The sequence below is a fragment of the Salvia hispanica genome, chromosome 3 (assembly GCF_029641045.1).
Source record: "Salvia hispanica isolate PSC_SH4W2 chromosome 3, Shi_PSC_v1, whole genome shotgun sequence".
Classification (NCBI taxonomy): domain Eukaryota; kingdom Viridiplantae; phylum Streptophyta; class Magnoliopsida; order Lamiales; family Lamiaceae; genus Salvia; species Salvia hispanica.
In genome coordinates this window covers 19,938,882-19,951,799 of record NC_142694.1, presented here as the reverse complement: position 1 = coordinate 19,951,799, position 12,918 = coordinate 19,938,882, and the positions used below count along the sequence as shown (strand labels likewise).

Here is a 12,918-nt window from a genome sequence, read left to right as displayed (position 1 = left end):
TTTTCCTCTCGGCTACCCCATTTTGTTCAGGTGTATAAGCACAAGATGTCTGGTGGATCATTCCCTTTTCTTGACAAAATTAGGCCATAGAGCTATTGACAAATGCCCTCCCATTATCGGATCGAAGAGTTTTAATGGTGGTATTAAATTGGGTTTGGACCATTCTAAAGAACAAGACAAATTTCTCCAAAACTTCAGATTTATGCCTCATAAAATAAATCCAAGTCATTCTAGTGCAATCATCAACAAAAATCACAAAGTATCGAAAACCTCCCCCACCAATAGTTGGTGCGGGACCCCACACATCAGCATGTACTAAGGAAAAAATATAACCCATACGAGTTTTTGATAGTTTAAACGAATGTCGGTGGCTCTTGGCCAAAACACAAATCTCACATGAAAAATCACTAGGAATAGAAAGGTTCGGAAAAAAGAAGTTTAAAGTAACCAGGAGAAGGGTGTCTTAGTCTTCGGTGCCACAGCCAAATTTCTTGTTTCGTGGATCTGTGAGCCAACATCGCACTACCATGTTGAGCTATCTCGTCCACGTAGTAGAGTCCCTGTTTCTCAGTGCCACACCCAAGAATCCTCCTCGTCTGAAAATCCTGTAAAATACAAAAATTGGGGTGCATTAGGAGAGTGCAATTCAGCTCCTTTGTGACATGACTTATAGACATCAATCTCTGAGACAAAGTCGGGACATATAAACAATTTCTGAGTTTTAGAGTAGGAGATATCTCAATAGTGTCTGAACCCACAACATTAATTAATTCCCCGTTCGCAGTCTTAATGTAACTTGTAGTAATCTCATCTAGGCTACTAAAATCATTTCTATCGGGGGTCATAGTATCGGTTGCCCCACAGTAAAAAATCCAACCCTTTGGTGTTCCAATTCCATTTTGAGCATGAAAAGCAGCGGAAATTTTTTCTAGTGGTGCAAAAGGATTTTCAGAAAAGTAATCACATAAAATTGGGGTTATTTCGCAATTATCCTGACTGATGTGGCCTATATGAGATTCTAGAATGCAGCTGGGGTCATTTTTAAATTTATGAGGATCTGGGGGGTGGTCTTTAAACATGTGGGGTGCTTTATGTAATAAATAGGAATTATGTGGTAAAATATGGGATTTAGCAAAAATATTAGGGTTTGGTTTATAACCAAACCCGTTACCTCCATCCGCGCCGCCACCCCTTCCTACTAATCCTCCCGCCGTTTCTGCGCGTCCGGCGAAATTGCCAGCCCCCCGCACGTTGCCGCCGCCGGGATGAGCCTCCGAGTTCGCCGTCGACCCCTGTCCATCATTGCCCCCATGATTTCCGGTCCCGATTTGTCTCGGCATTCCTTCCTCGTTCACTCCGACGGCCAATTTCGCCTGAGATTGGGGCATTCTCGCCTTCTGCCTTTCTTCCCACCACTCCGGGTACCCCAATCTCTTGAAGCACGTCTCGTATGTGTGCTTCTGCTTGCCACAATGAGAGCACCACAGTTTTGACATGTCTTGCCGGTTCCCCGGTCGGCCGGTAGCGGCGGGGCGCGGCGGTCCGTTTCGTTGTGATGGGCGTTGACTCTGGGCAGCAAATCCCCTCTCAATTCCCCCAGATGATGTATCTCCGGTGTAACTGCCGACGGCTTCGGTAGGAGGAGGCACGCCGGTGGCATGATATTACGTCGAGCCACCTCCGTCTTCACCCAACCGTAAGCCGATTCAACTGATGGGTAGGGGTCTTCTTTGAGGATCTCCCGTTTGATTGAGTCATACTCCCGATTCAGGCCGGTCAGAAACTTGATCAGCCTCTTCTCGTTGGAATGTGTTCTGTATTGGCCGACTCCCTTATCGCAGCAAGTAATAGGCTGTTTTTGACATCGATCGATGTTAATCCAGAGCTCATTGATTCTTCGGTAATACGTCTCTAAGTCCAGATCCCCTTGTCTGATGGTAATTGCTTTCTCTTCCAGGTCGTAGATGAGATACTTGTCCTCCTTGTTCTCGAATGTCACAGCAAGGCTATCCCATAGTGCCTTTGATGTCAGATGGTGGGCGAAGTCGGCGATAATTTCATTCTCGATGTTATCGACGATCCACGAAAACACCACCAAATCGTCTTCTTCCCAATCGTCATAACCCCTGCTCCCGGGTTCTGGCGGTTCGTTTTTGATATGTGACACCTATGCCTCCAATCTTGACTTTCATAAGTCTAGACCATAATGGGTAGTTCTTCCCATTAAGCTTGAATGCCACAGTGACATTCTTGCTGTTCTTCAGTTTCCCCAGTTGTTATTCTGGATTGTTTTTGACATCTTCTGTGTCTGACATGTTTCTGTTATTGTAGGGTTCGGTATTTCTGGTTCGATTTCAGGCTGAAAAGGTCGAGATTGGTATGATTTCAGGAGCTCGTCCGTCCGCCGATGCGAGCTGTCCGTCCGTGCCAGCGGCACGGCGCTGCTCTTAGCTAAGAGCACGTCCGTGCCGCCGAACAGCCTTACGTGGCGGCACACGATTGGCCAACGACAATTTCGTTTCTTTTTGTAATTTTTTTTAAAAAATTTGAATTTAATTTTAAAAATCATTTTTTAATTATAAAAAAAATATTTTCCCACTTCTCAATAAATTATATCCGTTTTCTACACACTTTTTTAATTTATTTTTCAATTTTTTCTCCCAAAATTCACTTTTTAATTATGTATTTTTATTTTTTAGAATTTTAATTATGTATTTTTTATTTTTTAGGATTTAATTATGTAATTTTTATATTTTAATATATTTTTATATTGTAGAAATGTTTTTAGTAATTGAAGTATTTAAATGAAATAATAGACTAGTGAGACCCTTGAGCTTGTCCTTGCAGAAGAGCACGGATGTGGGTGTTGTGCTCTTGCCTAAGGACAAGGAGTAAAAGTGGATCCGGGCCCACCTCCGTGCTCTTATTTAAGAGCACGGATGGGGATGATCTTATGTTCGTCCCAGAAACCAAACTAAGCGAATAGTGAACACGATTCGAAATGTTAATGTTTGCGTAATCCCATTGGAATTTGTGATGATTTACCTAGTTAGTACTGGAGTATCATTTTATTTTAGTTCATTTGTTTAGTCGATTATAGTAGGAGTATTAAGTTTTAGTTAGTTGTTCATTTTGCGTGAATTTGAAGTTGCAATTAGGGGTGAGCAAAATAACCGAAAACCGAATATCCGAACCGAATCAAACCGAAATTTTGAAATTCGGTTCGGTTTTTTCGGTTTTTCGGTTCGGTTCGGTTTTAAAAATACAAAAATTTTGGTTTTTCGGTTTGGTTCAGTTTGGGCTAAAAAAAAACCGAAAAACCAAAAAACCGAATTATATTTTAAATATATTATTATATATTTTTATCCTATTAATTTAGTATATTATATCATATATATAATATATATTCTTCTAATATATTTTTATATAATAAATATTATATATATTATATTAATTTTATATTATATATATTTATATTCTATTAGTATATATAAAATAAAATAAATTAGATATATTAAAATATACTATTTTTTTTTGGTTTTTCGGTTTTGTTTTGAAATTTCGATTTTTTTGGTTTTTTAAGTTTGGTTTTCGGTTTTTCGATTTTTGATTTTTCAATTTTTCGATTCGGTTCGATTTTAATTTTAGCCTAAATTCGGTTTTTCGGATTCGGGTCGGTTTGGGCGAAAAACTGAACCGAAACCCGAATGCGTAGTTGCAATCATCTAAATTTCATAATGGTCACAACTATAAAATGTCAGAACACACCATCACTCAAATGCTTAATTATTACTGCATGTTAAGCTGTTTGTTGATGATGGATGCATCATGCAACATGGCCCCTCATCCTCATGGGGTGCAATGGAATATACGTATAATTATTTTATAACAAATACTCTTTCCGTCTATGAAAAAATGAAATAGGTAAAGTAATAGAGATATGAAAGATAAAGTAGGTAAAGTAAGGAAAATAAGAAAAAAAAAAGTAGGTAAAGTATGGTAGAGAAATTTTTTAATTTAGAAATAAAGACTCAAAATGAGTCTATTTTTATAGACAGACTTATATTTGTCCATACTCTCCTTTCTTCATTTCCTTTTCCTTTTCCTTTTTCTCTTCGTTTTTAATGCTTTACCCGGCATTGTGAATTTATTCTAACTCCATGTTGCATTCAATAAATTATCCAAATTGAATCTTAAAGTGGTCCCTTCTAAACCAACACAAAGGGAAAACAAAGTTCTACAAAATAACGAGGCTAAGTATCATTCTCACATTGTTCAACCAATTTTGCAATATGTCATGATGTTTGAAATTTGATAAATTTATTCACATCATCTCAATAAAATACACAAATATACTACTACATTTTTTTTCTATCTTCGAACGACAACAAATATGATGTGGACCATCATTAATAGATATCATTTGCCCAACCCAGTGCACTTGCATGTAAAATACTTCATCTATAAAAAAAAATAAGATCAGTTTTATCATTTTGGATCGTTCATTAAAATTTTACTAATTCTAAAATAAAAAGTTTTAAACCAATACTAATCCTCACATTATTCTAATTATGGACCCCACAATCCACTATCACTACTTTAACCACATTCTCTCTCTTTCTTACTAGATCAATTGTGTATTGAAACTCATATTGTTTACAATTTTATCTATTTTTTATGGATGGAGGTAGTTTTTGAAAACAAGATACAAATTTATGACATGAAACGATGAAATGTTATGAAAATAGGGTCTATCAATTCCATTGCCTTTAACTACTATATATGTTGTGTAGGCCACCACTCACCCAACTCATGATCTCCCCATGATCCCAACACATCACTACTTACTTCTTTATTCTTTCATTTTTTTCCTTTTAAAGAAGTTTTGATGTTATTATTGAGCAACAAACTCATCTCTTGGTCTCATTTACTCTTATTAAAACCGATCATTGTAGATACTATTAATGAGACACAACACTTTTAAACACAATTCTTTAGAGAAACAACAATCATAATCCAACATTTTCCCTTAATTATTCATGTGTTAGACTCTTTAACTTTTTGTCCATTTCTTACTTTCATTATAAAATTCAATTAAATTAGTATTTTAATTAAATGCAATATTTTTAAAAATAAAATAGCAACAGCTGTATGTAAGCCCTGCCCCAGTATTATTTTGGTGTTGAAATAATTAAATAGCACAATCGACAATATTCCTTTTGTCAACTAATCTTTACTCTGTCACCTCCTCAAATCCATATCTGACATTAATTTTTCAATTCCTTTTTTGTCATTTTCTATGTACACCCTCTTTCACTATCTCTGCATGATCAAGCGCGGTGGGGTTTCCTCAGAATTTTATCACGGAATATGCAACCAATTTTTGAATTTTAGCTGAATCACTCTTAAAACAACAAAAAAGGTCAGATTTTTAAATTGAATTCTTCGAAATTTGCGCGGCCCATTTGCTCTTTTCATTTAATTTTCATTCTTCGACGATGAAATCGAGGTGCTTCGTAGATTTTCTGGGATTGAGCTGAAAAAAAACATTCTTTTGATAAAAGCTCGAACTTTCTAGCAAATCTTGATTTGGGTTTACGTAAACTCATCGATTAAAGCTTGTTGGAATCTACTTTTTTTAGTGAAGTCAGTTTTGCTTTTCTATTCATTTATTTATGTTAAATATTCGGTGTTGCTTTTCTGGGTTTTATCGAAATATCCAAATCAATTTGTAATTTTGTGTGTTTTCTTCTTGTGCCCTGTTTCAGAAATCCATTGATTGGAGTGGAGGAATTTGAATGAATGCAGATTGATGGATTGAGTTTGATTGCAATTTGCATAGAGACATATAGATAGGATTGGAATTTGGAATGGAATTACTCTGTTTTAAGTCTTTGAAATTGCTTGGATTGCATATGAATTCTCTGCCTTACAAATGTGCTGCATTTCTTGTTGTTGCTTTGATGATTAAAACAATATGGCTTCCTTCATCCTCGAACTTTCGTGGAATGCGATTGAATCCGAATTTCGACAATGAGAAATCGAAGTTTTTGGAGGTTCCTCAGATAGTGTGGGGTTTGAACAATCAGAAAATTGCATTTGCGAGAGCTTGTTTGACTGCAAGAATGCTGAATAGAACCCTCCTTATGCCTAGTTTGAGTGCTTCCTTGTTCTACAAAGAGGTTGATCAGCTGAGGCCTATTTCCTTTGATAAAGTCTTCCAATTCGAAGAATTCAATGCTCGTTGTCAAGGGTTTGTCCGGTTAGGGCGATACTCAGAGGTTTTGGACACGAGGGATGTGTTTGAGCTTCAAAAGGGGAGTGGGAGGAGATGGACGGTCGAGAAGGATTTAGAGCAGTTGAGGGAGTTCGGGAAGGCTCCCTACGATGAGTATCAAGTGATCCGAGTAGTTGGCAAGAATCCCTTCTTGTGGCACGATCATTGGCCGGCTAAAGACTATGCAAAGATTTTTGAATGCTTGGATTTGGTGGAGGAAATATCTCGAGAGGCTGATAAGGTTGTGTCGAAGATTAGAGAAATTGGTAAGGAGGAACGGAGTAGAGATTCTCGTTTGCAAGTTAATGTAAATGCAACGTTGCAGAGCACGCCTTATGTAGCTGTGCACATGAGGATCGAGAAGGATTGGATGATACATTGCAAGAAACTCGAGCAGAGATTGAACGTTAGCGAGATTTGCAGCAGCAAGGAGCAAATCATGAGAAGAGTAGGAAGCATTGTTGGATTAGAAACCCCTATTGTTGTATACCTTGCTGTTGCAGACAATCTTCTCGAAGATAACTCTATACTCGAGGGGTGGGGCGAGGGCTTGCTTCCTTACGAGAAGAAGAAGTTGGGGGTCCTTGATGTATACAAGAAGCACCCTTATCTGATCCAATCAGCTATAGACTATGAAGTTTGTTTGAGATCTGATGTGTTTGTCGGGAACACCTTCTCGACTTTCTCTAGCCTTGTCGTTCTTGAGAGAACTCAGTGGATGATGAGCGCCGGTGTTGCACAACGGTGTGGGTTAGATGTTAGGTGGCCTTCTTATGCCTATAATTTGGAGGATGAATCAAATGGTCCGCGACCGTGGGCAGCTAATATGTCGGACGTGAGCCTCCAAGCCATTAGTTATGGCTCGAACCGTGTTTCGTGTTGGTGATTCTTGAGGTACATGATTGTGGCCTTGTATATCTCAAATTTTAGGCAATCTTTTACTATATGATTGTGGCCTTGTATGTCTCAAGTGTTAGGCAATCTTTAAATTCGTTATTCTTATAGTCATTTGGAATGTGTTAGGTCTTCTAAATGATTAAATGCATAGATCTTTATTTCACTTGTTATCACTAAGTTTGAATAGCAATTTGATCTTATATGTTGATTTTATGCTTGTTGTAGTAATAAATATTGATTTTTTTATCTGAACTATGCCTATAGGCTATAGTTGCTTTAACATGTTCCATTTGTTAGTGGCCCACTCCAATTTCAGTTTCTTAAAATTGGCATTGCTTTGGAAACATCTCTTTTGGAAAACACCAACATTATTTTTTTGGCCTGTCGTTTTGTCTTTAACTCTTACCTACGATAACACCATATGAAATCACATGATATGATTTGGAAATAGACATGATTATACACTTCGATTACCTTCTTTTATCATATACATATGTCTCTACCTCTTTTAATAAGTAGGCCAACACTACTATTTTTGACGGATTGATACATTGATAATGCATTTTCGTCGTCTTTAATAGACAAATGAATATAAATTAAAGAAAACTATATTTTTAGTCCTTGAATTTTTGCAGTAATACCATCCTCGGATTTTATTCTTTAAAAATATCATTAGAACATTGATGGAGTATAATATTGCTAGAATGACTTTTGCACTGTTTCATGACTTTTTTTTTTTTTTTTTTTTTTTTTGATATTTGTAATATAGTGGGCATTTTAAAACTTTTATCATTGGAGAAAACTATAGTTTTAGTACTGTCCACATGCTATATAATATCATTTGCGGTCTTTATATTTTAAAAATACTGCCACACATAACCATTGAACTTTGATGTACTAATATTGGAATGGCTTTTGCAAATTTTTACGATTTTTTTATAAAATTTCTTTATTTATTATCTCACCTAGCCATGTTTTCTTTAATTTTTGAACCAAAAATGTCCTTTAAATAACACTACCTTCGGCTAGTGAACACAAATGTACTAGGAGCGTGCCTTAGATAAAATATTTCACAATTTTGTTAAGCAAGTTATCCAATTATTATGACATTACATGCATACATAACACAGATAATGATTTTGGAAATATGTCTTGGGAAAGTAGTGCTAATTTTATTGTGAACAACCCTATAAGAAATTCTCTTAATACGTCTAGCACAATTAACCTACAGGGCTATAACAAAAGCAAGCACAACTACTTGTTCTTGATTCACTACGCTCACTTATCCTCCATATTTGGAGAAAAAAATTAGTGCTCCAGGCATACCACGATGAACAGTTCATATGGTATGCCCTACCTATAAAATTTTGACAACTAGATATACATGGATAACACCTCTACCTATAAACACACATAGCTGCATATATATAGAAATTTTAATGTCCCAAATATCTATACACGCATTAATTACCATTATTCAATGCATTTATACCATTCACACCAAATAAGACTAGGAGTAAAATTTACACAAGTATATATACATCACCAATTTAAATGTGGGAAGTATTTTTTTTACCGCTAACATAAAATATTTTCATAAATAAAATAAATAAATAAATAAATAATAGTTCAAATTTAGAGTCATCACAAAACTCTTGAAAATATTTTATTTATGAAAATCTTTTATGTACAAACTATGGAATAATGTTGATATGATTAAACTTTATGGTTGGTGATTTGAGTATACTAATTTTATTTATTTTTTATTTTAAATTTAATTCCTATTTATTATGAAAATCGTTCACTATATTTTGTTTTGTAGTGATATTTTGTGGTATACTAACGAAAATTTAATATAATAAAAATAGTTTTTGGTCATTTTAATTTTATTAACTATCTTTATATTTTAGCATAGAATATAAATTACCAAATTAATGTGCCACGGAAAAATAAAATAAGAATTGTACGGTATATAATAAACATATAGATAATTTATTGTGCACAATGCTAGCAATAAAAGAAAACAATGCCATTAAATATTACTCCTATATGCAATGCTAGCAATAAAAAGTACGCTTCCCACAATGTAAATTGGTAATGTATTACGTATGTAAATTTTTCTTCATAATCTATATTTAATGTGAAAGATTTAAGTGCATTAAATACAATGTAACTAATGTGTGTATATAGAAGAGGTATACGTGTTATGTAAGGGACATGTAAAATTTCTACATTCTATGTAGTCCATGTATATATTTAGTTGTCAAAATTTTATAAGTAGGCCATATCACATCAGCTGTCCAGTATGGTGTGTATGCCTAAAACACTGAATTTTTTCTCCATTGGAGGACAAAACATTGCAAGATGATGACACTAATAAAATGGGTGATAATATCATTTTTTCACAGCTCCATATCCTATTTCATAGTAGTTCGTTTCTTTGGTTTTAGAAAGCGGAACGAAAATTCGCTTTCATTTTTATCCCTAAAACCGACTATAATTTGAATTTTCTATTTTTTTTTGTCCACTTAAGTAATTATATTGTTTTTTAGAAGATTATTCTTATGCACTCTATACCTCTCATATTCAACTTCAATTCTACAAATTTAAATCTAGAAGTTAAACCAAATATTATTCATAACTTGTATTTATCTTATTGATTTCTTAAGTGTTTGGGTTGTTAATAATATTTACCTATCAATAGAAGATCAAATAAGTAAAATGTTCACACGGAATTTAAAATCTAGGTTAGTAATTGCAAAAACAATCTATCTATCTATAATACTCTCTTCGTCCCAACTAAGTTGAGTCGTACTTCTCTTTGGGATATCCCAACTAAGTTGAATTATTTCTTTTTTTAACAAAAAACAAAACATCCAATCACTCTTATTTTATTCCACCATCTACTTTACTATTTTTCTATCCTTCCTACTTTATTCTTTTCTCCTACTTTTCAACACAATTTCTTAATCTCCATGCCCAAAAATTTTATCTCAACTTAGTTGGGACGGAGGGAGTATAAAATAAAAGTGCTTGTGGAACACGTGTCCACTTAGTGTTAAGCGGTCCGATAGTTTAGTAGTATTTTTACTTGTATAATAATTTTGTAGTTTTACTTAGGGCAATTGGCCAGAAAAATCGTGAACTTTCATAGTAATATTTTGGTATTTTCCACAACCTTTAAAAAATTATCTTAAAAATCATCAACTTTTCAAATTGTGCGAATTTCCCACACTAAAGTTTTCAACGGAAATTTTTTGTCCACGTTGAATGCCAAAAAAACTAGGGATAATAGTCGGAGCTACATTCCATCGTGTAGGGAAGATGAAACTGAAGATGATATGGATGCTCTAGAATTAGTATCGGCATTCCACGTAGGCAAAATTTACGCTGGAAACTTTAGTGTGGAAAATCTGCACGATTTGAAAAGTTGGTGATTTATAAGACCACTTTTAAAATTTGTGGGAAATACCAAATTTTTGTGAAAGTTCATGATTCATCTGACCAAATTTTCTTTTAGTTACAATTAATTTTTAGTTTTACTTACACGTGTCCACTAGCACTAGGAAGCACTAGGACCATCATTGTCAAATGCCTTCCGCTGGCAGATGGGGCACCGATTCTTTCGTAGCAACCATTGCTTCATGCAGTTCGTGTGGAACTCGTGGTTACAATCAAGTACCCCAATATCGTCTCCGTCAACGTAGTTCTCTTATCAAACAAGAAGATAATCATTTTAGAACTTTGTATTTGTTAGTACTTATTAGGTAACAATATGATATACCTGACAGATGCAACATAAATTGACCCCGTGCTTTCTCTCTCTTAAACATCATTGATATGTTTCTCATGCAGTCCCTCACCCATCGAACTATGTCTTATCATCAATGGCATTGGATTTGGGATAGTATCCTCAAAAATCCCCCGATCACACCTCATAGATGTATTTCGGAGAATTGACAGGTCAAATCTCTGTATGAGAGAATACATAAGAAGGTACGCCTGAAACAGAAACATGATACAAATGCCTCACAAATGACAGATGTTGATATGGATGCTCTAGACTTAGTATCGACATTCCATGTAGGCAAAATTTACACCGGAAACTTTGGTGTGGGAAATCCGCATGATTTGAAAAGGTGGTGATTTTCATGAACATAACATGGAGAACTTAGAAACACGCATGTATAGGGACACATTAGACCAAGTTTCCAATGATAGAACGCTCTTTTCATCTTTGTTCGCCTTGAATCATGTTTATACCTTGTGAGATTTAAACCTTAAATTCTTTTTTGTGTGATTTATCCGCATGCATGTACATGTTTCTAGAACTTGTTCCTAGTCTGCCTAAGTTTACATAGTGTTTAAGTTGATAAGGGAAGATGTTAGATAATCTTTTCATAGCCTACTTTTATGTCCTAAGTTTATAACCCTTTTTAAAAATCTCTTACCCTCTGGAGCCAATTTTGAGCCTTTAAGTCTATTTTTTGGAAGTCAAAATAATGGGGACAATTCCTTGGGATAGTATAGTATTTTATTTTATTTTGTAAATAAATTGGAGAGATGAGTGGGAAATAATGAAAAGTAGAAAAAGTAGTATGTTTGAGTACAAAAGTACGTGTTGTGGAATAGAAGAAATTCAAAGTGTACTTGATCTAGAAAGGATGCCCTTATATACTTATATAAAAAAAAAGAAAAAGAAAAAGATAGGAAAGTTATGTAGAAAAAGAAAGAAAACCAAAAGATTGGGAAAGTGAGTTGAAGTGAAATAAATGTCAAAAGTGTCTTGAGTTTGAAAGAAAAAGTGGAGTCTATTTTACTCGGGATTTTTACTTTTAGTCACTTTTTAGCCAAATATTCCCCACCTACCAAACGACCTACATTATAACCTAAATAAAGGTCTTTCGGACTTTTGGTGCTTAATCACACCTAGTGGATGGAGGATTACACTTTGAGTAAGCCTACGGTAAATTTTGCATGATTTATGATTTGAGTGTTTATACACATTGTCATATACACTTTGAGAGTGAGAGATAAACACACTTTCCATCTTTGGGAGTTTGCCTGCTTGTGAGTGTATGAATCCAAGGTGATATACGAGTTAATAATGAAAGTCCACTAATGAGTCTTGCTTGATTTGATTGCGTTAATTCATTCTTAATCCATCTTTTTTATATTTTGAGGAAATTACGACGTCTAGTCCTTATGCAATCTGTGCGTCTATTTTATGACTCTTTTATGTTTTGTTTGAGGATAAACAAAGAGTTAAGTTTGTGGGAGTTGATACGCTCGGATTTTGCACTGTTTTAATGTCATTATTTGGTCCGTTTTGAGTGTCAAAGTTGCATTACATGTCAATTATTTGCATATTTTATCTATTTTAGTATTTTGATGTGTTTAGTAAGAAATGTGCAAAATAGAGCCTAAAAAGATAGCAAAAGGTCGAAGTTGGAAGTCTAGAGCTTTCGAGCTAGCCAGCGACCGCTACCCATGCAGCAGTCCGCTTCGGAAAATTGAGCTAAAAAAGAGAACACGCGCAGCGACTGCTGGAGTGTGCGCAGCGACCGCTAATTTGAATCCAGAAGCTACGGAATGCTGGCCAGCAACCGCTGAACAATGTGCAGCGGCCCACTGGAAAAATGCGGCGCATAGAAATTGCTTATTTTTTCTCCAAGACTTGCCATACTATATTGTAGATTTACCATATCATTGTACACAACTTGGAGGCTATATATATCTCCTAA

The 12,918-nt window shown here is 35.0% G+C and overlaps 1 protein-coding gene across 2 annotated transcripts; it reads left to right on the top strand.

The window, feature by feature from the left end:
- Positions 1–5,237: 5,237 nt before the first annotated feature.
- Positions 5,238–7,426, top strand: LOC125216152 (O-fucosyltransferase 23-like). 2 transcript variants are annotated; one of them, XM_048117789.2, is made up of 2 exons: positions 5,238–5,422; positions 5,769–7,426. In XM_048117789.2, exon 2 carries the CDS (start codon positions 5,871–5,873, stop codon positions 7,161–7,163), a length of 1,293 nt encoding a protein of 430 aa, XP_047973746.1. In that variant the 5' UTR covers positions 5,238–5,422; positions 5,769–5,870; the 3' UTR covers positions 7,164–7,426. The 2 variants fall into 2 exon arrangements, with proteins under 2 accessions (XP_047973746.1, XP_047973747.1); XM_048117790.2 differs by lacking the exon at positions 5,238–5,422 and adding an exon at positions 5,440–5,646.
- The last annotated feature ends 5,492 nt before the right edge of the window (positions 7,427–12,918 follow it).

What these genes read in the sequence shown, in the direction of transcription:
- LOC125216152 (XM_048117789.2), top strand. Translation starts at nt 5,871, where the DNA reads ATGGAATTACTCTGTTTTAAGTCTTTGAAATTGCTTGGATTGCATATG.